Raw genomic sequence first — 25,336 nt, 5'->3', positions numbered from 1 at the left:
TTGTTAAACGTGCGATTAGTTTGTCGTCAGTCTTATTAAAATCCAAGGGAGAATCATTCCACAATGGACGAAACTTCTCTTCAGGAACAGATAACCGCCACCACCAACAGTACCCCGGTCAATGTTGAAGTGGACACCTCGGTACAATACACCCTCTATTGCGGTACATCAGAGAATGTCACTCACCTGACTCGTACAGTACAAGAACGACTCATCCTATGGTGACGAACTGTATGCGATTGTGATGTCATGACACTTCTGATTCCAATGCATGCTCACGCATCCTCCGCGACATATTGTTCGTCGTACGGTGCGTCACTGACACCGTCTGTTCTTGACTATCGCCGTGAAAATGGCCGTCGGTACCACAAATACCGCGATGAGTGTAGGAGCTGATCTCTTCCTGTCTATGTATGATCTTGCGAGCTGATTGTTACCCTTTTAAAAGCTTATCTACTTCCCAATGATGAATCAGAAAATGACCGTCTGGACATGTTGCATGAGGTCTGTCTCATGGTGTTGCATCGCAAACCCTACTTAGCTCTGATCAAAAACCCCCAGCGGGCGATTGACCTCGCGACTGGGACAGGTATCTGGGCGATTGATTTTAGTGAGTTTGCTTGCTGGCCTTGGGCAACGTAGGATACAGATGCCAACTTGTCGTAGCGGACCAACACCCCAACGCAGAGATAAAGAATTCTGCTGGGAGCGATACCAGATGGACAGAATACTGAACCGTATCTCTCTATTTCTTCCAGGTAATCGGCTGCGACTTGAGTCCAATCCAGCCGACTCGCTAAGTCTGACCTAAGAGCCCATTGTAAAGTTGCTTGACTGACGGGCATTGGCAGAGTTCTTCCGAACGTGAAATTCCTGGTGGATGATATTGAGTCGGAATGGGCGTATGAAGAAGATCCATTTGACGTCATCCACGCACGACACCTGGCTTTCTCGATCAGGGACTATGGGGAGCTAATCAAACAGTGCTATCGGTATGTCAATGGACCTTTCCCCGTTTGGTTTCTTGACTCGCTAACGAAAAATAGATCTGTTAAACCCAGTGGCTGTGTTGAATTCCAGGACTGGGACGCCTACCCCATCTCTGAAGACGGCAGTCTCGACGGTACCGGACTCCAACGGTACTATGACGAAGTTTATGGCGCGTTTGAAGAGGCCGGCTACGAGGTCCATCCCGGGCCCAAGCTAGAGCAATGGTTCAGGGATGCCGGCTTCGTGAACATTCACGTAGAGAAATTTTCATTCCCTACGGTGTTTGGCCAAAGGATCCCTATCTTGTCAGTTTTCCCTTGCCTCTAAGCAGGAATATCAGCACTGACCTCTTTGGACAGAAGAAGGTCGGCGCCTGGGCCCAGGCGCAGGCCGAAGCCGCCCTTGAAGGCGGAGCCTTAACCGCTCTCACGCGGCACAAACAGTGGACCAAGGAAGAAGTCATGCTGCTTACCAGCGAGGCCCGTGCAGACGGCCGACGGCGCGACATTCACATGATGCTCAACTTGTGAGTGCCCTTGTAGTCGAAGGAAATCCTGCCACTAGTTTGTAAGCTATTTGAATAAAGAACTAACCGCGACTGATGTCTACAACTTTGTCGTCTACGGTCAAGTCCCGAGCCTTGACCGAGGTGATCTGGAATAGGTTGAATGTATACGAGGATACTACTAACTACTAATGTGTACTTAGGATTCCAGTTATAAGAAGCCTCTTCTGGCGCCGCGTGTGTGTTGTGTAATTATTGTAGATTCGAATAGTACCGTCGCAGGTTCCGTACTCTGTATCTCGTCTGGGGGTTTGGGCGTTGTTGTTTCGGATGATGTAGTGTTCCGCATGGTGTCATATTACATGCGGACTATTATGCCAGTTGCCAAGACTGGACTCGCGTCATGAACAGTTCCATGCATGCTTCAATCCGATGCTCGCCTTCGACATGCAATGAATTTGAACTGCAATCCATCGATGATTGTATACCAAATATATTGTCCAACTGGACTATATTCGCCTCCAGTTAGACATCTGCACACATGTTCCGCTTGTACTTGTTCTATTTCGACTGTATGGACGTGTCGCCGCCCTGATTGTCACGACTAGGGAGTGCACGACTAAACCCTCAGACCTTTGTTGAATTGTTAATGCGTCATTTGGCCGCCAGTCAACATGCCTGCAGCATCCCTCCTTGCTATGAGCACTCGCGCTGCAGCACAGAATGTGAAAAGTACGTTTTCCTTGTTCCGCAGACGTTTGGGAGTGAGGCTGACTGCGCAGACCTTGTGGACATTGGCAACATGCCCTACTCCCTTGTGCGGCCGATCCTGAGCAAAGTTGAGAGCCCTGCGCAATTGGTATGAGCAATAAAACTTATTTGGCGAAGCGCAAGTTGACTGATTCACTTTCTCGCCTGTCGCAGAGAGCAATCGAACTGCAATCACCGCATATAATGGAGGAGGACCGGGAGCTGTGGATCGAGTTCATCAAACGAGACATTCCTCAGTGGGAACGGTTTGAGCTCCCGGAGAAGTCGAACTGTTGGTATGACATATACCGCGACCTCCTGGAACAAGTTCAGCGAGAAGTGGAGGAGGATGCGATACAGTTGAAGCTCGCCGTTGATGAGATCAACTCGAAACGGGCGAACAGCGGGTCGAAGTTCCTGGGTGAGAACCCACAAGCCGGTAAACGGCTACCGAAACTCCGCCCAACTGCTACCCAGCGTTATGCTGCGCATGACCGAAAAATGGGCGGCATAAAAGCAACATATTCGGCAGTCTACACAGAAGATGGCGAGAAGATCTGGACGCTGGATAAAACACCGTCCGTGCGGCCGGGCCGTGCCCGCTCAGAGAGCTCGAAAAGGAGCAGTTTATTCACATCCAAGACGAATAAGGCCCTGACAGTTCCCACCCACCGACTAAAGCCGGAGGTGTCACAGATTAAGCAAGTTCCTCGGTGGTTGGTAGATCAACACAAGCAGCCGCCGCCTGCCAGTACCACTGTTGCAAGGAAGCCGGCTGGATCTACCCAAAAGCCATCCACTACAGTCACATCTACTACACAGTCTCCGGAGCCAAGGAAGATGTCGATTCGTGCCCCCGCCACATCACCTCTCAGACAGTCCGAACCTGTCACCCGGACAGGCTCAAGTTTGCCACAGAAACGTCCAGCAGATGAGGTTTCGTCTTCAGACCCTGAAACGAAAAGGGCAAAGGTAGCAGTTTCGTCGAACCCAAAGGCCTCATCGCCGCCCTTGGCCTCGCCGCCACCGAAAGCGTCCTCTCCACCTATTGCCCCAGCGCTCCGAAGACGTCCTGCACCTAGCATATTTATACAGCCAAAGAAAAAGAAACCCTGATTATTTGAGGTTGTCGTCGGGCGTATGGTTTATTTTATGGTCTTGATTCGGGTGTGCTGGGACGTTTGATACCCTCTTGTGTTCATGAACGGGCTGAGCTGGTGGACGTTATGGTTTGTATATATAGCATGGAGTGCCGGCTCGTTTGATCTGAGTATTTTAGCATCATATAAATAAAATTTTATCTGCGTTATCTCGATGGCAGTCTCTTCGAGTATTATTACCACAGGCATCTGACCCTCGCTTATCCTACCAAATCCAACGCAGTAAGAAGGCGGAGTCAATACTACGGCTCTATTTCATACCTCATTACAGGCATTCAGCTTCCAATGCCACATCAGGAGGACAAATGGTCTCGAAAGCGTTCGATCTTAACAATTGCAGTTGCTACACTTCATCCCTGAGCGAGTTTATTGACCCCCACGCAGAGCCAGGACCAAGTGCAGCGTCGCGCCACCCTCGAGATTATAATCGGCAGCAGTTTTGTCGTCGGCCCTGGAGTAAAAGGAACAACCGATTAGCGAAAATCACAAGCTGAAAGGGTATCCATGTACGAACATTTGCTTTCCACCAAAGATCAGACGCTGTTGAACCGGAGGGATACCCTCCTTCTCCTCAACGCGCTCCTTTATCCGAGAGACCTATGTCGCGTCTTTGTATTAGCCAGGTGTTCGACGAAGTTCGGCGGATGTTCTCTTGTCGCTTCATAATCACGACCCAGTGCGTGCGGCGCTCAGTAGTTTACCTTGTAGTCCGGCTCGATGTCCAGCTCAATCTCCTTTCCGGTCAGGGTTCGGACTCTGATGCGGAATGAGAGTCGTTAGTTGACGGATTCCCGATAATAGATCTTGCGAGACACGGACGGTAATGGCTTTGAACTCACTTGATGAGCATTTTGACTTTCTTGTCTTGCGCGAATAGACAGGAGATGGAAAATTCTTCTAGCTCAGGGATTCCAGATGTGTAGGTTGATTCTCTTCCAGGGCCTGAGGTTCCGCGTGGAAGCTGAATGATCAAATGCTGGTGGGGGGTGGAAGAGCGTAGCGGGGCGAATGATGGGCTCTGCCTACTGCCCGACTTTGCGGGTAGGTACAAGATCGATGTACCTACCGGAGCCACTTGAAGGCACTTTGAAACAGCGAAAAGGTTCATACTCACTGGGGATTCGTAAGCTACTTCACAACTGAGAATCACTAATAATTGATCGAAGGAAAGATTCAACTTGCATCTTGTTCATTCATTGAAATCGTTTCGTTCCCTTCTTTTTAATCTTGTGCTTTGCAGAAATAAAGAGTTACAATGGCGAGTATTGACTACAAAGACCTCTCTGGCTCAGAAGTCACGCTTTGTGAGGATGAGAATCCATTCCAACCCCTAATCAACGCTTCTAATGACGATCCTGTAACTGAACCTGTATACCAAAGGAAATATCGCGCTCTTTGACTGACAAAAAGATCAGGTTCAACTCCAATCCCGCTACACGGTTCATCGTACTTCGAGGAATGAGCAGCAAAGACGAATAATCCTAGATCCCAATTTCGGCGGCTGGACTCTGGATCCAATTCTCTGCAAACTTGATGGACCGGACAGAGACCCCAATTTCCAGGATGATAGATTCTGCATCACCTTCTGGGGCCGTCCTCCGCAGCATATTCGAGAGATTGTCGACATGGTCCAAGAAGAGCTTCGCTCGGTAGCCCCCAGTTAGTAGCCAATGTATTGAGTCAACGTTACGCGCAAGAGCGAGGCAACTAATCAGTGCCACCAGCCCTTTGGTTCATGCCACTGGACCGCCTACACATCACAACCCTTGAAGTCATACACTCCACGACCGAGTCGAATATGGAAAGCATCGTTTCCACGTTACTGAGGGACGGCGTGGCGGAAAGGATAGCAAATTATACTGCCACCCACCGAGCTCGCCTCATTAAGCCAATGATCAGTTTCGACACAGCTGCCATGGCCCTCAGCTTCGTTCCTGCTGCCGGGGAAGGGTTGGCAGATGGCGACGCGACTTCTGATGCATACACCTACCATCACCTCCGCCGGGATGTTTACAGCGAGGTGCGCAAAGCCGAAGTCATCCCTGCACAGCGTTACGTGGTACCATCAGCGCATTTGACAGTTGCGAGATTCATCACACAGGAAGGGTTCAAAGACGACCGGGGTCAAGTCGACCATTATCGAGTCCGGCAACTTGTAGACAAAATTGACAGCCTCAATGACAGACTGAGAGCTCAGTTCTGGCCAACAGAAGCTGGGCAGATTCCTAAGGGAGGCGAGTGGATCGTTGGACAAGAGAAAGGTCTTGATTTTCGTAAAGGACGGCTCTGGTACGGTGGTGGTGAAACTGTTCTTCTCGGGAGAGGGTTTTGAGGACTCTACGTCATAAACAGGCGTTCGTCGAATCATAACAACCATACTCTGCTATCTTTCAAGCACTCGAATTCATGCTTAGAAGGACATTGATAACCTAACAGGACTTGAAGCTTGAGCTTGTTGGCAGGTACTTCTACCGAACAGGATTACTAGTAACTAGCCCGAATAGGCAAGCCGCATCAAAGCTGATGACTCATCATGGCTCACATTGGCTAATCTTCTTGGCGCTTCCAAATTAAGTTTAGCGCAAGCCAGAAATAGGCTAAGCGAAACGAAGAAAATCCCACAACCGCTCCGGCGCAACCAAAGTGTCTCTTGAGAACGAACATCTGCAACGGACAGCTTCTGTGGAAGATAGCGCCGGCAACACCGTCAAAATGGTAAGAATTGATGCTATTACGCGTTTCTGGATTCGAGCCGGTCCTCCGTTTCCGGATGAACATGAGAATGGACAGCACTGGTCGAGGTCGGACGGCGGACTGTCGATATTTGCGTGCGGCGAGTCGAAGTCGATTACGATGACGAGTTATTATGCGCATAGGCTGGCCAACTGACAGCCTTTTCGATTCGAGCGAAATGACTGCAATTTCGGCGACTTTGGAAGAAAATTACTTGAATACGGGGAGCTTTAGTTTACAGATTGCGGATTGCTCGGTTTACAGGACATGAGCCTCGTTTGGTGGGCAAAGGAGCTTTACGTTTCCGCGAGAGACTGTCAATTCGGGATCTTAGACGCTATGTGACCAGCGCCGTCCATTTGATGCAATAAGCCGGAGAACGGGGATACTACAATGTTCTGGAGTTGTAGAGGATTCATTGGCTGACTTTGAATGTCCTGTTCAGGTCAACGTTCCCAAGACTCGCCGGACATTTTGCAAGGGCAAGGATTGCCGCAAGCACACCCAGCACAAGGTGACGCAGTACAAGGCCGGCAAGGTTCGTCCTCCACCGTCATTAATCCGCGGCCTAGCTTGATTCTGATATCTCTCCATAGGCCTCCCTGTACGCTCAGGGTAAGCGTCGTTACGACCGGAAGCAGAGCGGTTACGGTGGTCAGACCAAGCCCGTCTTCCACAAGAAGGCCAAGACCACCAAGAAGATTGTGCTGCGACTGGAGTGCACTCAGTGCAAGACCAAGAAGCAGCTGGCGCTGAAGCGATGCAAGCACTTCGAACTGGGGTATGTCTTCACTGCCATCCTAGCGCTCCCGATGATGAATTTGCTAACTTCATTTCTATAGTGGTGAGAAGAAGACCAAGGGTGCTGCTCTCGTTTTCTAAGCGCGTTGCATTGGGGCTTGTACTTGTTCGCAGTCTGTTCGTCGGATATATCCTCCCTGTGTTATGGCTGGGTTCTCGGGGAAAGGATGTCCTCATGAAGCGCCTTTCTTTTCCAACGCATGTTATGATATGACCTGAGGAAAAGAAAGAATCAGATCAAAAGTCCTACAAGAGCATCCAGCTGCTACACTGGCCAGCAGAAGTAATGTAGAGGATTAATCTAATCCGACAGTCAACCCAAATCATCTGTAGGCCGGAACTTCTGTCATGCTTCTTGCCTTTGGTTTGAATTGCCGTATTTTGAGCGGGCCGCTAGAGGCACATGGATGAACAAGATAGTGCCCCATTCGAAAGCTCTGCCAAATCTCAGCAGATCAAACACGAAAAACCAAATGTCACCCAGCAGATCCTACCCAACACCGCGGACATGAGTATTCAGATATACATCCCTTCCATACACAAATATAACCGTACAAAGCCATCTTATCCTCGATCGTGAAGCCTTTTTGACCTCACAGTCGCGGGTGCCTCGTCTCCTGTCCGCCTCTGCCACCTCAAACTTTCCAAGTCCTGTGTCTGGCCCTACTTGTTATAAATGCGTTCCGCTTCGAAAGGGCGTTGCAGTTGAATTCTCTCCCGATAACACTGGAGCCCCAGACTCGTCTATCAAAGTGAACATCCAAAGCTTTCGGCGCGAGAAAGATATTGTACTATGCATCGTCGCCTGCGGAGCATTCAGGATAACCGCCTCAAGGGCATCGTCAGTTGTATCTGGCTCCAAGATAGGCCCGCGAAACTGTTTTCTATGGTTAATGGTGACCTTTGCATATATCTCGGAAAATGCCGGCCATCTCATCAGCATCAGCTCGCATAGTTGCGTGATAAGGCATGTACAATTGGTCATATACACGAGATACGTGTGCTTGTTGCAAACAATCCTACCCGAAAATTCGTCGTCGATGAAGACCTCTGAGTCAAATGGGTGACTTTTCAAAAAAACTTTCCTCCATTCGCCGAAGTCCAATATGAAGAGAGTTGACAACAATGGGTTTACTACGCAAAAATCGATTCGGCTTCCTTTGAGGAGCTCTGCACGAAGTAGTGCCGGCAAGAAGTGTGAAATTGATCTATTCGAATTCAATGCTGGCACCGACGGCAGAAATATCGGCCGGAGAGGAAGTACTATCTGTCTTGAACGCAGGGCATTTGGCATGGCTGCATGATTGAAGACTGCTGGACCGGCGAATTTCGCATCGCTCAGAGTCACTTGCAAGCACTGGATTCCATCAATCTTCTTCCAAAAAACCAACCTGGCTGGGGTGAAATCAAGTACTGATCGCAACGTTGCAGGAGAGACCGATTCTCACAGCGCATTGCATACCCTCGGTGGCGCACTGCAAAAAACGTGGGAAATAAATGTAATGCAAATCTCTGTTGAAGCAGATTTTCAGTTCAAAATCGCGGCGAACCAATGGGATCCCACGGAGGCGTTGCTGAATTACGTCAGCGGATCTGACGGATCTGCCCCTCTAAACCGGTGCCTGAGGTCGGCCTGAAGGAGTATTGGGCGCTTTCAATCCCGTCCGTCTGTCCATGGATCGGGCTGCTTGTCGGTGACGGAGATCCATGGGTTGACTCCGGTCGCCTATCTAGATGTTGTTTGCGTTGAGAATTGGACGCTGAGGGACAGAGACGGATGCACTTTGGCGGCCGCAGTTATGTCACATCAGGGATTGCTAGATCTGTTGAGTGATAACTATGACTTTTAAGAACCACGGCGTAGGAGAGAGGGCAATCTATCCCAATTAATTTCCCAGTCGGACAGGCTTCCTCGTAGGCCCCTCTAATGACGATTTTGATGGATTTGGGACTTTGCATGCCGGGGATGCCGAACGATCGACCAATGTCAACAGTCATCGCGGTCTTGTAGGGCTGCGCCCTATCAGTGTGTGACTCTTCTACGATGGGGCCTATGACGCAATACTGGGGTCTAGGCGGACGTTTTTGATTTCTGAGCCCTTTGGGGTAGGGAATCAGATTCCCGGATCTTCCGGCCCCTGGTTATTGTTGCCTCCAATCGACAAACTTGGGTTCTCATGGGAATAGTAACTTCCCAACAGTCCTCAGGAATAACTTGCTGAGATTTGAGAGTGATAAGAGGAACAGTATTCCGTCAGAGAACAGCAAATAATGAAGACGGCGCATCTTGGTCTATAAGACTGCAAAGAATCTTGCACATCTGCTCAACTCTGGGGCGGCTCCTGACATCGACGAGAAGCCTTTGCACAGAGCCTCAGTCCCATAGTTGGCCCTAGAATTGTTTGCCCAAGCACGATGGCAAATATTTCGACTCTAACGCCCGTCACGAAATCCGGGAATTCGATGCTCACAAATCAGCCTCCATGCAGGACTCGGAGTGGCTGAGTGAACTCCGTACTAGCCTCTTTCACCCCACTACTAATAGGCCCTACTGTAAACAACGCTAGACAAGAGGCAGATGATCAGGTTCTGCGTTGCCCCTCGTCCCCCCCTCCGTCCTCATTATCTTCCCTCCAGAAGCCCCTGGCAGACTTTTCATCTCTTTCATCATTTGCCACGACAGGAACAGGAATAGAATTCATCAATAAGGTGACTTCTATTCATCTGTCCTATATCTAAAGTCATCTCTCGTTGTTGATGCATTGAATTTGTGTGCATCTATTACCTGATATTCGATTTGCTTGAAAAGTCACCAATCTACTCATGTCCTACTCGTATCAGGAGCGTGAGCGCGAGTGGGACGAGTACACTCGTCCCGCGGATCGCTCTTATACGGTGCGCCGCTATGTGGTTTCCGAGGATTCTCCAGTGGAACGGGAACGAGACCTGGTAATTCGGCGACGAACGGATGAATTCCGGGACTATGAGCGTGATCGTATGGAACAACCCCCTCTTAACAATATTTGGTTTGCATTCAAAGGCTAACTACGACGATAGCACGCTCGTACGACTCGGACTATGAGGTCGTGCGTCGGTCAGAAACCTACGACTATGACCCGCGTGATAGTGAATATTACTACCAACGGCGGGTCCGAGAATACGATGACCGTGTTCGTCGGGAGATCAGCCCGGATGACTCGATCTCCCAAGTCAGCAGTCGCAGGCACCGACGCCGTCACCGTGACCGCGACCGCGACGATGACTATAGCAGTGACGACAGTGTTGTGTACGTCCGCCGAGAGACTCGGGAGTCCGATGATGAGCCGCACCACCACAAGAGGCATCTTGCAGAGGGTGCCCTACTTGGAGTGGGCGCGATGGAAGCCTGGCGGCACCGAAGCAAAAGCCAGGGTCGCCCGGTACCGAGCGGTGCTGGCCGCATCGGTCGGGACCTGGGCGCCGCGGCTCTGGGAGCCATCGCCGCGAACGCGATTGATCAATATCGTCATGCAGAGTCGGACGACGAATGGAGCTCCCGACGCCACCGCCATCACAGGCACCACAGAAGCCGCAGCCGATCGTCGTCGCACTCGCGGATGAAAACACTGGCCGGCGTCGGCCTGGGTGCCGCAGCACTCGTCGGTGCTGCTGCATTGGCCAAAAAGGCGTACGACAAGCATGAGGAGAAGAAAGACGAGAAGCGAGGTCGCTCCCGAAGTCGCTCTCGGCATCGACGCAGTTCGTCGGTCGCCTCTGGACGCAGCAAATCTCGGGGTCGCAGCAAGTCTCGGGCTCGTAGCAAGTCTCGGAATCGTCACATGGCCGCGGCCGGCCTTGCTGGAGCTGCAGCAGCCGGGCTGATTGAGAAGGCCCGCAGTCGGTCTCGTTCCCGCAAGGGCGAGAGGTCGCGATCCCACAGTCGGCTTCGCAAAGCTCTACCCGTCGTTGCTGCAGGCGTGGGAACTGCCGCGGCTGTAGGCCTGTACGAGAACCACAAGGCCAAGAAGGAAGAGAAAGAGCGGGAAAGCGAGTCTTCTCATCGGCACCGATCCCGGTCCAGGGGCGGAAGCAGGAGTAGGAGCAGGAGCCGAGTCCGATCAACGGATTTCCTCGAAATCGAAAAAGATTCCGCTGGTCTCATTGAATATGGCCACGAACCCGTCTACGGAAATATCCCGGAGGCGGATTACTATGGCCGTCCCCCGACACCAGGCGATGGCAGGGACGCGGAGAGACGCCGACATCGCAGCCTCAGTCACAGCCGCAGTCGCAGCCGCGGCCGTGGATATTACTCTTCGGCCGACTCTGGTTCCGACACTGACCAGAGGCGTCGACGCCACAAGGACAAGCGGAGTGGCAGCCGTGCTCGGGAGCTTGCTGAGGCAGGACTCGCAGCGGCTGGATTGGGCTATGCTGCACACAAGTATTCCGAACACAAGGACAGGAGCCGTCGCGACCGCAGCCGGGAACGTGACAGGAGACGTGAGTCATCGTCGTCCGAGTCTGGACGGTGAAGCCGTCTGTCCCCGATATTGACAGCAGACGTAGGCCATGATGATCGGGACAATGACTACGAGGAGGCTTATGATCCGACTCCCTACGCGCCAACGCCGCCCGCACCAGAGAACAATTACGCTTATGCGGGCAACTTCCCACCGCCGCCGGGGGCTCCTCCAGTGTATCCATCCTCGGCCGCGTATCCTGGACAATATCCACCCCCTCCTGGCGCAGCACCACCTCCACAACCTGCCCATGCCTATCCTCCGCCGCCGGGATCGGGTCCAGGCGGACCGCCGTACCCGTCCCAAGCACGGCGAGCTGAAGACATCGTGAGTGCCCCTCCTTTTGACGCACATCACAAACCGGATGGTGGGTTCGATGTGCCATTGGCATCGCGCTGCCAAGACTAACGCGATCGTGCCTGTCCCCGTAGGTCTAAGATGGCCTTCATCCCCGTTATCACACAGAAGCAGGAGGCGCCGTTCCGCCAGTGAACGTCCGCCGCTTATTAAATCCGTTGCTTTTGACCTTGACGGCGAGTCGCCGTCCGACCTGCGAAACCTTCCGAACGGCGATGGAGGATACGAAACCGACGACAGCGACTCGACCCTGGACGAGCGGGGCGCTAGACGAAGTCGTCGTCATCGTCGTCGCCATCGCCGCTCCTCTTCTTTTTCGGCCCCTCGAAGCACCGCGCCCGCTGGTAGACCCACTCCATCACAACCCCATGTTCGCACCCACAGAAATCCTCAGCCCAACCTAGACGATTCTGCCAAGGAGGATGATTCGGAATCTACTATCGAATTGCCTGACCGCTTCGATGCACAGGGTCGTCCACTTCCTGATCGGTATGACGAACCTGTACCTGGTACCATTGAGGATCTATTCCAGAATGTTTTCTTTGGCGGGAAGTCTCCGCTGGGCGGGGGGCGTCGGTCCTGGTTTTGAACTGTTTAATTTCTCTGTTTGCAGTTTTTTGGTTTTTATGTATAGTTGGTGGCCATTGTGCTTGCAGTGATGACTGGAACTACGATGTAATCTGCGTGATGATGATGATGATGATGATGATGTGATGATTTCCGAATGCTTTGAATTGTCCCTTGTACCTTGCTTACGAGTGTAATGATGACTGGTTCCATACCGTCAGAGATTCGTCGAGCACTTCGTGCTTAACCTTGTAGACGTCCAGGAACAGTGAGCTGCTTTCTTCCGATCCCACTTGCGGAGCAGCGGGAGATTAAGGTCTTCGACTTATTATATCCACGTGATGGACTCAACCTTCCCGACGTGTACTCTACTCCGTCAGCTTCAACGATCTTCAGATGAGCGGTGAAGACTCCTCATCAGTTCCACAGGTCAGGTTCAGGTAGGCTAATCTAGGCGAACTTTTTTGGCGACGCCATGGGGTGAATATTTCGTCGTTGACACAACTGGATTGAACCTAATGTACTCCGTACTCAGCTTTCTAGGGGTCCCTTGTACCCAAGATAGAAGTTCGTACTCCGTGCTTCTCTTATCGGACGTTGTACGAGGGCACCAATGTTATGGATCGGTCGCTGCACATCATCCGCTCCTTTCCTCCGGCCTTGACATGCACCTTGACATGATCATGCAATTTAATCATCATCGATCCCCGCACGGGGGAACCGAGCTCGTACCCCGTTTCACCTCGCTTGTGGAGTCGTCGTGTGAGCTCGGCTAGAGTTCAGTCTTGCAGTCCGCAGCTCAGAGCAGGATTTCAAGCCTTTGAGAGGTTCTGCATGGAGATTCGAGAAGCTGATCCCCGCACTAGTTTGAACTCTCCTTCTTATCGATAGGCTTTGGGTATGGGGACAATGGGGGAGCAGGGTGAACTTACGAAGTAGCATTTTCTTTATTGTTCGTTCGGCCCACCAGCGCTCTTCCTCCCTTGTTTATTCGGAGGCTCCACGAACTCTGAGGCCCTTTCCGAGCAGGGGTGCCGACTGCAGACATGGCCAGAACCCGCCGTGACGTGCGTCTTTATGCTTATGCCCTGGTCGGCCAAGAAATGATGCCCTTTGAAGAGGAGGAACTCCCATTCATGCAACAATGCGGATTGAAGAGACTTCGAAAGAACCGGGGGGTACCGTAACGTTCTGCCAAAGAAAGAACCTGGTTCCCAACCCGTCGATCTCTTGGCCACGAGAGTCTGGACTGGGGAGGGCCTGGCACGGTGGCCTCCATCATGAGGTCATGATCACGTCGTGTAATTGACTCGTCAGGACTGTAAATTACGCAGCCACTAAGCCTGTTATGGACATGGTACCGCACATTTTATTGATACCGAGGGTGTCTCAAACGCCGTCACAGATGGAGATTCAATATGGATTACCTGCCGAATGTGACGACTATTTATTGAATTCCCAGAGTACGCGGGAGAGGATGTTTGTTTAGTAGCCTTGTCTGAGGACGCTCCTCGTGCACCATTGAACCGACCCGGTTACTGACCCTGGCTCACCGCTGCCCACCGGCCTGGCCCCATCTGCTCTGCTGTGCCCTGACGTGGGGAGCGGCGATTGGCGCTTGGAGTTCCGAGGCCCAACGGCCAGTTGGTGGCCAGACCCTCCGGTGCATTCTCTGGTCGCCGCCCAACCGCCTTGTCTGGCCGTGATTTCGAGCGGAATTTTTAGCAGAGAATTTTTTTTGACAGTAACCAGGACCGAATTTTTGAACTCGCTCTCCAGGAACCGCTGAACGGCACACCCTCCCTCGCCATCCGCAATCCCCAGTTTACCCTGGATTTTTTTTTCCGCAATCCTTTCTCATGGTCGACACGTGTGCTGCTGCTGAACCCGCCCTCTTCCGTCGGCCGTGCGTTCGCTCAGGGGAGACTACACGTCAAACCCAGGCACCTCGATTGTCTGCAGATCCTCGGCGCCATCTGATTGCATCCTGACCCTGTGCCCCAATTTGGTCCTGCATCGCGCATTCCCCAGGACGAGGCTTCGCAGCAGCATGTGGCCGTCGATTATTTGTCCATCCCTCCTGTGACAGTGATCGATGCGGACTTGGCTCTGTCTGTCGCCCAATCTTCACTGCATCCCTCCAGTCGTTCGTCGTTCTCCGGTAGGGTTCGGATGATTGCCCTGGTGTGAGATTAACCATTATCTCCCGTGCTCGCTCCCGTCGTCCCGACTCGCCATGCCGCCGACGCCGCCGCCGCCGCAATCCTCCACCGCGGCTGCAACCCCACGGCCGAATCTGAAATCTCACCGAAGAAGCGCGGCAACTGCGCCTCCCGCTCCTGGCTCTGCTCGCAACGGCATGGGCTCGGATGGTGACACAGGGAGTAGCGCGCCGCGCCTTGCATCCCACTCCTCCTTTTCCATGTCCCAGGTGCCCAGGATTCTGTCGCCGGTCGACACCCTGTCCGTCCCGCTCTCGGGAAACAATTCCACCAATTCCTCGCGCGACTCGTCTCCCGTGCGTCGCTCGTCGCGTGCTGCCAGTAACAACCATCAGACGTCAGCGGCGCGCTCTCACCGGCAACCCAAGAGCGCAAATACCAGTTCGGGCCGTGCCACGTCCACCTCCCGGTCGGAGCGACAGTCACCTTCTCATCAACAACAACAACAGCTTGACAAACCTGATCTCTCGTCACACCCGCCGTCCGTGGAAACCAGCGATGCTGACGCAGATCTCCCGACGATGCCTCCACCGCCACGACGCAAGGGATCTGTCCCCTCCAGCTTGTCTCGCGACGGCACGTCCAAGACGACAACGAACGGCCGGTTCGAGAATCAAGCAAATACTTCTTCCAAGAGGGCTTCCTTAACGCCGTCGCCGGAGGAGGAAGTGGTCTCTCCGACAGCACGAACTGCTGCCGAGGCCGGCAGCCGATCGCGAAGAAACTCGACCCGCACTACCGGCGGGACGGGAACGCCGTTGGAAACGGTCGAAGAATCGAGCGCACCGTCGACGCCGTTGGACAAGGTCACCACAGGAGAAAATAAATTGGAAGAGTCGCACTTGCAGCGCATCGACGAGGCGGTCCGACAGGCGGTGGAAAGTGGAAGCGACAGCGGCGGGAACAAAAGCTCCGGTTCGGGAGAGGACAAGCGCAAGCTGCCGGTGTCCCGGCCGCCCGGCAATGTCCTGCCCAAGCGATCCATGACGTCTTTGAACAGCGCCCGTGCGAAACCGGGCGATGCCCCCGTCTCTAACATGATCGTCGAAACCGAGACGGTGACGTCAATACCACAGGTTTCGCTGGGCGTCGGTGCGGGCGAACGAGGGTCAGCTCGCAACGAGCAAGGGGCATTGCGCCCGAAACCGAGCGCCGAGACCATCCGACCGAGGAAGGAGAAGAAACGGACGACCCGCAAGCCTCCGGTGTCGGGAAATTCGTCGTCCAAGGCAGACATCTTCGAGGCTAAGGTGGCCAGTGCCGTGGACGAAGCCGACGTGTCCGACTCGGACGAGACGTTTGTCTACGAGTCCAACCCTCCGGATGCGCAGGCCGGACGCATTCGCTACCATTCACGAACACCCAGCGCAACGTCCATGGCCAGTCAGGCAGATCAATATGCGTCGCGATCTCGACTGGGCCGTGACGGCATGTCGGGCAAGCGCAGCATGAAGTTTACCAACAACTACAATCACAGCGGTCTGGATGGAGACATGGGTGACAGCGATCATCGCGGCCGAGGGGGGAGGTTTGATGGCAACGGTCACACTGGCCGACACCATCATATTGGTCGGTATGGTCGAGGCGGGGGGCCTCCCTTTCAGTTCGACAATGACTCGCCCTTTAGCAAGTCGCAGCCGCAGCCTCCCCGCTCGCCACGCCATTTCATCGGGGGCGGCTGGCGCCACAGTCGCCGGTCACGACATGCCAACTATCAGACCATCTCGGGATCCAAGGGTATCGGGGATACGTACATGGAAGATCTGGATGGGGACGGCGCCGACGACGAGCGGGCACCGCTGGTCGGATCCGCGCGAACACCGCGCAACCGCTACAGCCGTCGGCCTGGCAGCGCCAGCATGCGGCAGATGGAATTTTATGACCAGCGCCGACGCGGATGTTTGTCCCGCAGCGGCGGTTGCATCATTGTGGTGTTTCTAGCGCTAATGCTGGTCGGCGGCGCCGTCACGTTACTCACTGCGATGACACGACCGTTGCAGAACGTCCGTGTTGTCAACATCACCAACGTGCTCGCGTCGGAGCAGGAGATCATGTTGGACCTCAACGTCATGGCAACCAACCCGAACCTCCTGCCCATCTCGGTCAGCGCGCTAGATGTGAACGTGTTTGCCCGCAGCCGGTATGTCGGCAGCGAGAAGTTCTGGCGCATCCACGGGCCGCACCCTGGCGAGACCTTCCCGCGAGCAGAGCGCAGCAAGCAGCGCGCAGAACTCTCGCGGCTCGCACGGCGCGCCGATGACGTCCACACCGCGGAAGGCGTCGACCGCGGCACGGACCCCATCGAACAAGACCCCTCGGGCGACCCGCAGACGATGCTCCTCGGCCGTGTCTTCCAGTTCGACTCGCCCGTGACCTTTGACCCGACCCCCTGGCGGCACGATCCCTCCATCACCACGGGCCAGATCCGGCTGACGAAACCCGGCAACCGCACCGAGGAAGGCGGCACCGCGCGCTGGGAGCGCGTCCTGCAGCATCCCTTCCAACTGATCGTGCGGGGCGTCCTGCAATACTCGCTCCCGCTCGGCTCGAGCGACCGCTCCGCGTCGATCAGCTCCAAGGTGCAGGTTTTCCCGGACGAGGATCAGGATCAACCCCCTCCGGAAGAGGAGCATCCAGGCAACGACAATGACACGGTGCATATTACTACCTCGTCATCGTCATCATCATCGGCATCCCCGGTGTTGATAGCTCGGTTGTTTTCTTCCTGACCCTGAGCCATTCTTTCATTTTTCCTATGTTCTGTGTAAAACTTCCCTGTCTGTTGAATATACCCCCCCTTGGCATTGTTCGAACAATAGGTAATGCTTGTTCCATCATCCCTTTCCCCCCACACCCCCCCGCGTCGCCCACACAACATTCACTCGCGATCTTCCCTTTCTTCCTCTTTTTCATGGAGCACGGGTGTTTTATTTTTTTTTTTTTTTTTTTTTTTCCTCCAGAGCAGCAACGGACATGGACATGGATCACGGACATTGATTGATTGATTATTGGCATGACAAAGCTTGTTTAGATGGTTAGGATCGTATCCTTTTTGTTATTGTTTGAGAGCCTTCTTGTGTATATTTAAGACTCTTGCTTTGTTCTCTATTTTTGTTGCTTTCCTGCTATAAAAAGTAATTAATGATTGATGACATCACGATTGATGAAGCACAGCCCATGACTATTACTGAGGTTCTAATAATCTGCTTTGGTGTTGTTGGAAGAGAAAAGGGACCAATCTTTTGTTTTTCTTGTCAATGCCGGAACGCCTTTGACTCTTTCCGAATGAATATGTGCCTAAGTCTAGACCAAAGAAAAACTCCATGACCAATTTCCCCAATGCAGATAGGTTGAATAGATCATCCCGACTCCAAAATCGTAAATGCCTATGACCACCCAGAGCCAACACCGATGGAAGGAGAATTAGTCATACAATCCGATATACCCTCTTTGCAATGACAAATGATACAACTCCAAAAATCACCAAGCCGCCCGTAACTATACAAACACACACGGTCAGTAATCTGTTCGATCAAAGGGGGGGAAAGGAGGGGTAGGGGTTGGGAATCAAGGACATACTCGACCAGAACCAATTCAGATTATCCACCTCTTGGCCCGGCACCTTGACGTTCATCCCCCACATCCCGCAGATGATGTTCATCGGCAGCACGATTGTGCCCAGCACGGTGAGCTTGCCGAGCACGTCTGCGGTGCGCTCCTGGCGTTCGTTCATGATGATGTTGAGCTGGGCAAGGTAGTTGGAGTGGGCACGCGAGAGAAGACTATATCATCATTCACCTTGTTAGTAGACGAAAGGCAGATAAAGAGGGAAAGGGTAGGGAACTACGTTTCGTAATGGGCTAAATTGCTCGTCATCGTCATGATATGATCCTGGATATCACCCAGGTAGAGCCCAATCTCGGACTTTGGCGCAACTTCCCACTGCTCATTGCAGCGTTTGGCGAAACCCTTGATTACGTCCGCCTTGGTGCTGAGTAGCCGGTACATGCCCATGACCTTTTTGCGGCATTCGCCGACCCGTCGGAGCATCTCGCCAGGGGCCAGCACGCCGGACGGCGTGGCGGCACGGTCTTTGTGGTGTTGAGCGTCGCCGCTGGCCTCCTCTTCCAACATGTGCATGCGCATGATTGTGTCGTCGACCTGGTCGACCTCGTTCTCGATGGACTGGATCAACGGGCCAAACACGTCGGTGATGTCGTCGATTAGCGCATAGCAGATCCAGTCGGAGCTCAGCAGCAGGTAGTCGCGCAGCTGCCGGATGCGCCGTCGTACATTGGCCGGGTGCGGTGTCGGCGAGAAGTGGAAGCTCAAGCACCCTTCCCGGAACACCACCACGTACATGTTGACCGGTTGCAGGTAGTTCTCGCTGTCCGGGTCCTGCTCAAACGTCCGGTAGTTGAGGAAGTAGTAGTGCCGGAACAACTCCACCTTCTCCCGCGCTTCTTGCATCATGATATCCTCCGCCGTCAGCGCGTGTATCCCAAACGTCTTGGCGAGAACCCGCATTTCGGCGTCGGACGGCGACAGCACATCCAGCCACCATGTCGGCCGAGGACCATACTTTTTGCGCTTTGCCGACTGTTGCTGGGATGCCGTCCGAGACGCGTCGTCGGCTTGCTGTAAATGGCTCTCTTCCTCGCTGTTGCTCCGACCAGGCATCGGCGACGACCGACGGGACATGCTACCATATTTTGAGTCGCCCGATCGACTGCGGCTGGCTTGGTTTGATTGCGAGTTCGACGTTGGATCATGGAGAGAAATCAGGTCGCCCTCATCATCTGTGGAGCTGTCCTCCAATTCCAGCGGCTCCGGCATGAACAGCTCCCGGAAACTCCCACCCGGCTGAACCAGCTCTGAAATTGTCTGCGCATGAATCGTGCTCTGGAAATCCTCATTAAAATAAGTAAACCGATAAGGCGCATCTTCCTTCACTTGATGCCACGGTGCGTACTGCGGCCGTAATCGGCCGCCCACGAGAACCGGCTCGCTGATTTTTTTCACTCGGTATTCCAGCCCACGGTCTTCCTTTTCCTGGCGGCTCCATTCCTCCAGCACAGAAAGATCTGGCCACTGGTGTCGCCGGCGCCGGCGTCGCATCTCCCCGTCACGCGTCGGGCTGGGAAGCAGTTCCGCCGTTAGTTCGGTGGGAAAGCATACGTCTTCCTCGACCGGCAAGGAGATCGTCCGACGACGCTGCAGGGTCTCCTGCATCTGTGCTCTGGGTGAGCTCGGTATTCCCGAGCGCGGGGATACTTCCTCGTCACTACGGTCTTCCACGTCGATGACTGTATCCCGAGGATGGTCCACGGAACCACGTCGAATGCTTGGAGAACGTGTATCCTGGGGAAACTCTACACCGGTAACCACGGCATCGTCATATCCCATCCCAACACCAGGTTTAGGACTCCCAGGGACGGAGGGCGGATAATTGATATCGTAGTCACGGTCTTGGACCAGGGCACTCCGTCTGGAAGACACGGAATTCCGGGACGATGAGGTATCATGAGCATGCTTCCACCCTCGTGACGTGTGCGGTGAAGACAGCGAGTCTGTTCCATACGTTCTCCGTGATGGGCTTGTAGGTTCATTGTGTGATGCCACCAGAGGAGTACGATCCGTTACTTCTTCCTCCGACTCATGACGCTCGTCATCCTCGCGCCGCTGGCGCCAGGTCGATCGTCGAGATAAGGGACCTTCGACATGCGATCCAGATCTAGCAAACGACTCCGGGCGGAACGACTGAGCGAGGCGACTGTCACGACGGGGGCGCATTTCAGGTTGGTTCCTAGTCCCCTTAGCTTCATGAATGGGTCCAGCATGTTTATCAAGGAGACAAACCGATGGTCCAACAGAGCCTCACTCTCCAGGCTCGTGCTACTGTAGCTCCTCCTGCGGCTCCGGAAGAACGGTGTCCTCTCACGGCGTTCCGTTTCCGGCTCCGCACCCTCACCAGCTACTGCATGCGAATCCGAGTCCTCTGGACCGAGAAACGACGGACGACGATCCCGACGCCGACGGTTCCGATTCTTTTTCTTCTTCGGCTTCTTTCGACCGCCTTGTTGTTGCGGTTGTGCCTCGGATGGACCAAATCCGGGGTCCTGCGGGGCGTCATATGCCGGAGACTGCACGGCCGTCGCGGGACCTGAAACTGGCGGTGTACTTGTAGTGCGGCCATGACCGCCCTCTGCAGGCGACGTGTCCTGCCTCGCGTGGGTGTTTGAGCCCATTGGGTCGATTTCCAAGTCAGAGCCGCGAGGCAATCGAAGAGTGCCTGAACATTGTAGGCCAACCAGGCGTGTGAGGATGGCGTCGTGCGGATGGACCCCAGCACTATGAATTCACGAAGGGGGTGTAGTCTCCAGGCATCAACTCGCTCGAGAGACGGTCATAGGCAGTCCCTGCATGTGAAGCAAGATAAACTTCAGCATGTCGAGAACGTTCCGATGTTGTCATCGACTACGGCTATCAGTGTAACTGTTATCAGTGCACAGTATAACTGTCACCTTATCACTCCATGTAACTCGAGTCCTTTGGAAACGCAAGTCACCCTTTGGCTGTTGGCCGGCACTTTGGGACAGCTAAAGTTCAATGCATGAAGAGCTGGCATTTCAGAACCCGTCATCATTGACTTTTCTGTACCAATCCCTAAACATGATGCAGTCTATATATATACACACAACTCTGAAGAAGGATCATCATGACTTGACTCCTCCACGCCCACCAACTGCTCCGACGGCCTGCAACTGTGCCTCGCTAAGCTTGATCTCTGGCAATGCTCGTCCTCGGCCCGTGGGCCACCCAACGAACTTGATCTCCGCCAGGTACCGCAAGAACCTGCCGACGTCCTCTCTGGAGATGCCGTAGCCGGCGCTCTCGTCGACTCCGGTCCAGTGCTCGGCATCGGCCTTGAGGACGCGCACGGCATTGCGGTCGTCCAGCTCGGGAGCACGTGTGTTAGCCGGGAGATTGTCTACGCAGAAATGGTACAGCGGCATAAGTGCGTGCTGCTCTTGGTCCTTCTCGTGCGCGCCCGCGGAGACGTATTTCTCCAGCTCGTCCTTCCATTCGTCGTAGCCGACCTCCGGCACGTTGTAGCCGTAGTACTCCAGCAGCGACAGGTACTCGTTCATGCGTAGACGTGGATGGCCCGTGACGTGCACGACATGGATCCCCGAGGGGAGCGGGTTCAGCGCTGCCGCGACGACAACGCGCGCAACGTGATTGACTGGCACCGAGTTGACCGTGTTGACGATCCGCGGCCTCGCGCCGAGCTGAATGCAACCCTTGAGCATCCGGATGAGGAAGTCGTCTGTGTTGCATACGCCGGTCTCCGAGTCTCCGAGGACGTACCCGGGCCGCACCACCGATCCTAGTAGCCCTCGTCGGCCAGCCTCGCGCACAAGCTGCTCAGACACCCACTTGGACTGCCCGTAGCCTGTGCTCAACCCTCTTCGACTACCCTGCATGTCATCATCCTCGGACAGCGCCTGCTGTCCAGTGCTGATAGCCTCGTCGGAGAGCTTCACGTAGTAATCGTTGTCCAGAACGCTGGTGGAGCTGACGAATGTGAACACCTTGGGCTTTCCTTCATTGCACAACTTCATAGCATCGATTGTGGATAAGACGTTGGCCGCCAGCAGGTCCTGATAACGTCGGACCCAGTGAACCGTAGCGCCGTTGTGGATCACACCATCGACCTCCTGTGCCAGGCGGTCCCATGTTTCCTCATCGAGCCCGAGTTGGGGCTTGGTCAGATCGCCGACAACGCAGCTCAAACGCGACGACCACTCATCCTTCCACAAGCCATAGGCGTTCAGGGATCGCTGGAGCCGTTCCATGGCTGCCTTGGTGTCTTTGACGCCTCGAACATGGGCAATCAACTTGACTGAACGCGCGGTCCGCTCCAAAATATCCATGATGATATACGCTCCAAGGAATCCCGTCGCGCCGGTCAAGAACAAAGTGGGATTGGACGACTCACGAAGTGCCGTGGGATCAGCCGTCTGGTATGTGGCCGGTAGGGTATTGAGTAGCTCATCCAGTGACTTGGCATACTCAGACTCCTCCTGAGCAGCCGCACCATTGGCTGCCTCGCTGCCTGCCAGGAGCTTGTCGACTTGAGCACTGAAGCCGGAAAGATTTGCATGCTCATAGAGTGTGCTGATGGAAACGTTCGCACCCAGTTTCTTCCGGACATCCAGTAGCATCTGCTGCGCCAGGATACTGTGACCACCCAGATCGAAAAAGTCGTTATTGGGCGCAATCGTCTTTTCATTGAGGCCGCGAATTAGATTTGCCCAAATTGTTGCAACGGCTCGCTCCGTGTCGGTAAGCGTCTCCCATCGCTTGATGTCCTCTTCCGATGGCCCCTCGGACTGCTCCGCGATATCCGGGAATGGGAGGTTCGGCTTGTCAACCTTGCCATTGGGGTTCAGGGGGAGCTTGTTGAGGACAATGAAGATGGTCGGAACGGCGTAACTCGGTAGTCGGCTCTTCAAGTGGTCACGAACTTCGGTCTGCATGCGTCGGAACCTCTTGGTATAGACCTTGGTGGGCCCAAAGTCCAAGCCTTCGTCTTCGACGTCCTCCAGGCCATGAGACTTGAGAAATTGTGGCCATTCATTGAACTCGGGAACAATATAGCTGACGAGCGTTGGCTCCTCGTTACGATCCCGACGGACGAGCGTTTTGCAGTCTCGGACCAAAGCATTCTGACGTAGGTTGCTGTCGATATCATTGAGCTCAATGCGGAACCCGCGGATCTTGACCTGGTCATCAGCGCGACCAGTGCATTCCACATCCCCAGTTTCAAGATAGCGACCGAGATCGCCGGTGCGGTACAATCGATCACGGGGCCCCTTGTAATACTTTCTCCATGGCTCATTCTGGTTCTTCTCCTTGTCGGCTTCTACCCACTTCTGGTTATCGACAAACCAGTTCATAACAAACTTCTTCTCGTTCAAAGCCGGGTCGTTCTTGTAGCCTTCGGCTAATCCCGCAGCGCGGACGTAGATCTCACCAACTTCGCCGATGCCACAGAGTTTGGTTGGGTCATCACGGTTCACCACCAACAGCTGCACATTCTGCATGCCTTGTCCGGCGGGGACGAGATCCTTCAGCTTGTCCATGGCGTGCGGGTCTCTAGCCTTGCTCGGAATCTCGTAGTAACTGACGGCCCGTTGAGTCTCGGTAGTGCCGTACATGTTGACGATGTTACAATTGACCGCCAACTCGCGTAGGCTCTTGCAGTCCCGCGTGGTGAGGACATCTCCGACAAAGAACGCGCGCTCCAAGCTTGGAAACTTCGCGGTTGCACCGCCGACGAGGATCTGACCCATTGCAGGCGTGAGATGGGTAACGGTCGGCTTGTGATCGCGCATCCATTGCGCAAGCTTCTCATGCTGGATATCCTCCCGCGACGGAACCAGCAACTGAGCGCCCAGGTAGAGTGGCGTGAAAATATCCCGCTGCACGGGATCATGCGCAATACCCGACAGCAACGTGAAGCGGCTCTCGGAACTGAGCTCGAACCTCTCGGCCATCCAGCCAAAGTACTTGGCGAGGCTGAAGTGCCGACCCAGTACACCCTTGGGGCGCCCTTCACTGCCGGACGTGAAGGAAAGGGTCGGATTACTATCCGGGCCGACCTCCGTATCCGGCGGATAGCCCGCCTTGTCCCGGACACTGGCGAAAACGTCCTTACCATCAACCTCGCCTCCAGTCAGAGTGCCGTCGTCATGCAGCCGCAACGCGGGAACCTCCGTTTTCAGCGTCAACTCGTCATCAATGTACTTGCGCACAACGGGCGCCAATGGCCCCGCCTCGTCCGTGGCCCGCGCAATTTGCACCAATGCACGAGGTTGCGCGACTTCGAGGTAAATCTGCTGTCTTGCTGGAGGGTACGCTGGGTCAAGGATACTCAATGTAGCCGCAGAGGCCTGACGCCGTCAGCTCCGAACTTTTAAATGCAATAGCCGCCACATAGAATGAAAGAACTATTTACCAGAGTTCCCATCATGGCTACCACCAAGTCCACTGACCGATGCGCCCAAATCATGACCACGTCGCCATTGGTGATGCCGGCATCGTGCAGATGGTGAGCAAGAATGTTAGACGCCTCATAAATCTGTTTGTAGGTAAACCTCCTCTCGGGACTTTGCGACGACGCCGTTTCGACTACGCATATTCGGTCGGGATGCTTCTTCGCATTTTCGTGGAAAATCGAGTGAATCGAGCCCACGTACCCGGACCAATCCAGGTCCACTGTGGGATCTGGCAATTGGACCATGGCTAGGAGTTACTCTGGGGAATGCACAGAAGACAACGCAAGAATTGGTAGTGGAACAGTTTGGTCAGTCGAGGGCTCAAAGTTCATCCATACTTTTTGATCTTATCATTGAGTCAGCTTTCGGCCAGCGATATCGGCGGGGATGCCGTTGGGTCACGTGATTCATTACCCAGCCCTAAGAGGCGATCTCGATGATCCAAAGCAAGTTGAGGGAATGAAGATTGATTGCAGTAAATCTAACAACTATGAACATCTTCATCATTTAATGCATCTACATAACATCACACAAATAGATAGGAGACTCGTGGCTCATGATCTCATCAGTCATGTCCATAATACATGTCACATCATCAGTCATCACAGCATCAAATATTAGGTATAGATCACAAGCAGAAATCAATCCCGAGACGCTGTATGCCCGCATGCCAAAAGAGCTTTTG

General features: G+C 54.0%; 11 protein-coding genes across 11 annotated transcripts; 7 read left to right on the top strand and 4 right to left on the bottom strand.

Annotated features, from left to right (window-relative positions):
* Positions 1-63: 63 nt before the first annotated feature.
* On the top strand, positions 64-1,520 carry VTN49DRAFT_5555 (uncharacterized protein; the record flags this gene model as incomplete). The annotated part of the gene is made up of 5 exons (XM_069413625.1): positions 64-141; positions 200-231; positions 852-992; positions 1,047-1,245; positions 1,350-1,520. The coding sequence occupies 5 exons, from the start codon at positions 64-66 to the stop codon at positions 1,518-1,520; spliced, it is 621 nt and encodes a 206-aa protein (XP_069266278.1).
* A 649-nt stretch (positions 1,521-2,169) lies between these two features.
* VTN49DRAFT_5554 (uncharacterized protein) lies at positions 2,170-3,361 on the top strand (the record flags this gene model as incomplete). Its single annotated transcript, XM_069413624.1, has 3 exons — positions 2,170-2,227; positions 2,278-2,354; positions 2,420-3,361. 3 exons carry the CDS (start codon positions 2,170-2,172, stop codon positions 3,359-3,361), a joined length of 1,077 nt encoding a protein of 358 aa, XP_069266277.1.
* Positions 3,362-3,445: 84 nt separating this feature from the next.
* On the top strand, positions 3,446-3,765 carry VTN49DRAFT_5553 (uncharacterized protein; the record flags this gene model as incomplete). The annotated part of the gene is made up of 2 exons (XM_069413623.1): positions 3,446-3,474; positions 3,567-3,765. 2 exons carry the CDS (start codon positions 3,446-3,448, stop codon positions 3,763-3,765), a joined length of 228 nt encoding a protein of 75 aa, XP_069266276.1.
* Positions 3,766-3,771: 6 nt separating this feature from the next.
* VTN49DRAFT_5552 (uncharacterized protein) lies at positions 3,772-4,513 on the bottom strand (the record flags this gene model as incomplete). The annotated part of the gene is made up of 4 exons (XM_069413622.1): positions 3,772-3,856; positions 3,920-4,002; positions 4,107-4,161; positions 4,245-4,513. 4 exons carry the CDS (start codon positions 4,511-4,513, stop codon positions 3,772-3,774), a joined length of 492 nt encoding a protein of 163 aa, XP_069266275.1.
* A 147-nt stretch (positions 4,514-4,660) lies between these two features.
* On the top strand, positions 4,661-5,737 carry VTN49DRAFT_5551 (uncharacterized protein; the record flags this gene model as incomplete). Its single annotated transcript, XM_069413621.1, has 3 exons — positions 4,661-4,762; positions 4,821-5,064; positions 5,130-5,737. The coding sequence occupies 3 exons, from the start codon at positions 4,661-4,663 to the stop codon at positions 5,735-5,737; spliced, it is 954 nt and encodes a 317-aa protein (XP_069266274.1).
* Positions 5,738-6,117: 380 nt separating this feature from the next.
* Positions 6,118-7,020, top strand: VTN49DRAFT_5550 (60S ribosomal protein eL42; the record flags this gene model as incomplete). Its single annotated transcript, XM_069413620.1, has 4 exons — positions 6,118-6,120; positions 6,584-6,676; positions 6,735-6,919; positions 6,981-7,020. The coding sequence occupies 4 exons, from the start codon at positions 6,118-6,120 to the stop codon at positions 7,018-7,020; spliced, it is 321 nt and encodes a 106-aa protein (XP_069266273.1).
* A 2,742-nt stretch (positions 7,021-9,762) lies between these two features.
* VTN49DRAFT_5549 (uncharacterized protein) lies at positions 9,763-11,878 on the top strand (the record flags this gene model as incomplete). The annotated part of the gene is made up of 4 exons (XM_069413618.1): positions 9,763-9,934; positions 9,997-11,421; positions 11,488-11,768; positions 11,873-11,878. The coding sequence occupies 4 exons, from the start codon at positions 9,763-9,765 to the stop codon at positions 11,876-11,878; spliced, it is 1,884 nt and encodes a 627-aa protein (XP_069266272.1).
* Positions 11,879-12,422: 544 nt separating this feature from the next.
* Positions 12,423-14,417, bottom strand: VTN49DRAFT_5548 (uncharacterized protein; the record flags this gene model as incomplete). The annotated part of the gene is made up of 3 exons (XM_069413617.1): positions 12,423-12,568; positions 13,909-14,056; positions 14,313-14,417. 3 exons carry the CDS (start codon positions 14,415-14,417, stop codon positions 12,423-12,425), a joined length of 399 nt encoding a protein of 132 aa, XP_069266271.1.
* Positions 14,418-14,601: 184 nt separating this feature from the next.
* VTN49DRAFT_5547 (uncharacterized protein) lies at positions 14,602-17,316 on the top strand (the record flags this gene model as incomplete). Its single annotated transcript, XM_069413616.1, has 1 exon — positions 14,602-17,316. The coding sequence occupies one exon, from the start codon at positions 14,602-14,604 to the stop codon at positions 17,314-17,316; it is 2,715 nt and encodes a 904-aa protein (XP_069266270.1).
* A 698-nt stretch (positions 17,317-18,014) lies between these two features.
* VTN49DRAFT_5546 (uncharacterized protein) lies at positions 18,015-20,835 on the bottom strand (the record flags this gene model as incomplete). Its single annotated transcript, XM_069413615.1, has 4 exons — positions 18,015-18,085; positions 18,167-18,369; positions 18,435-20,393; positions 20,447-20,835. 4 exons carry the CDS (start codon positions 20,833-20,835, stop codon positions 18,015-18,017), a joined length of 2,622 nt encoding a protein of 873 aa, XP_069266269.1.
* A 468-nt stretch (positions 20,836-21,303) lies between these two features.
* On the bottom strand, positions 21,304-24,896 carry VTN49DRAFT_5545 (uncharacterized protein; the record flags this gene model as incomplete). The annotated part of the gene is made up of 2 exons (XM_069413614.1): positions 21,304-24,546; positions 24,612-24,896. The coding sequence occupies 2 exons, from the start codon at positions 24,894-24,896 to the stop codon at positions 21,304-21,306; spliced, it is 3,528 nt and encodes a 1,175-aa protein (XP_069266268.1).
* Between the last annotated feature and the right edge of the window lie 440 nt (positions 24,897-25,336).

The sequence above is a fragment of the Thermomyces lanuginosus genome (assembly GCF_041956635.1).
Source record: "Thermomyces lanuginosus strain ATCC 200065 unplaced genomic scaffold VTN49scaffold_35, whole genome shotgun sequence".
Lineage (NCBI taxonomy): Eukaryota > Fungi > Ascomycota > Eurotiomycetes > Eurotiales > Trichocomaceae > Thermomyces > Thermomyces lanuginosus.
The sequence above is the reverse complement of the archived record's forward strand: the minus strand, read 5'-3'. Positions and strand labels throughout refer to the sequence as shown.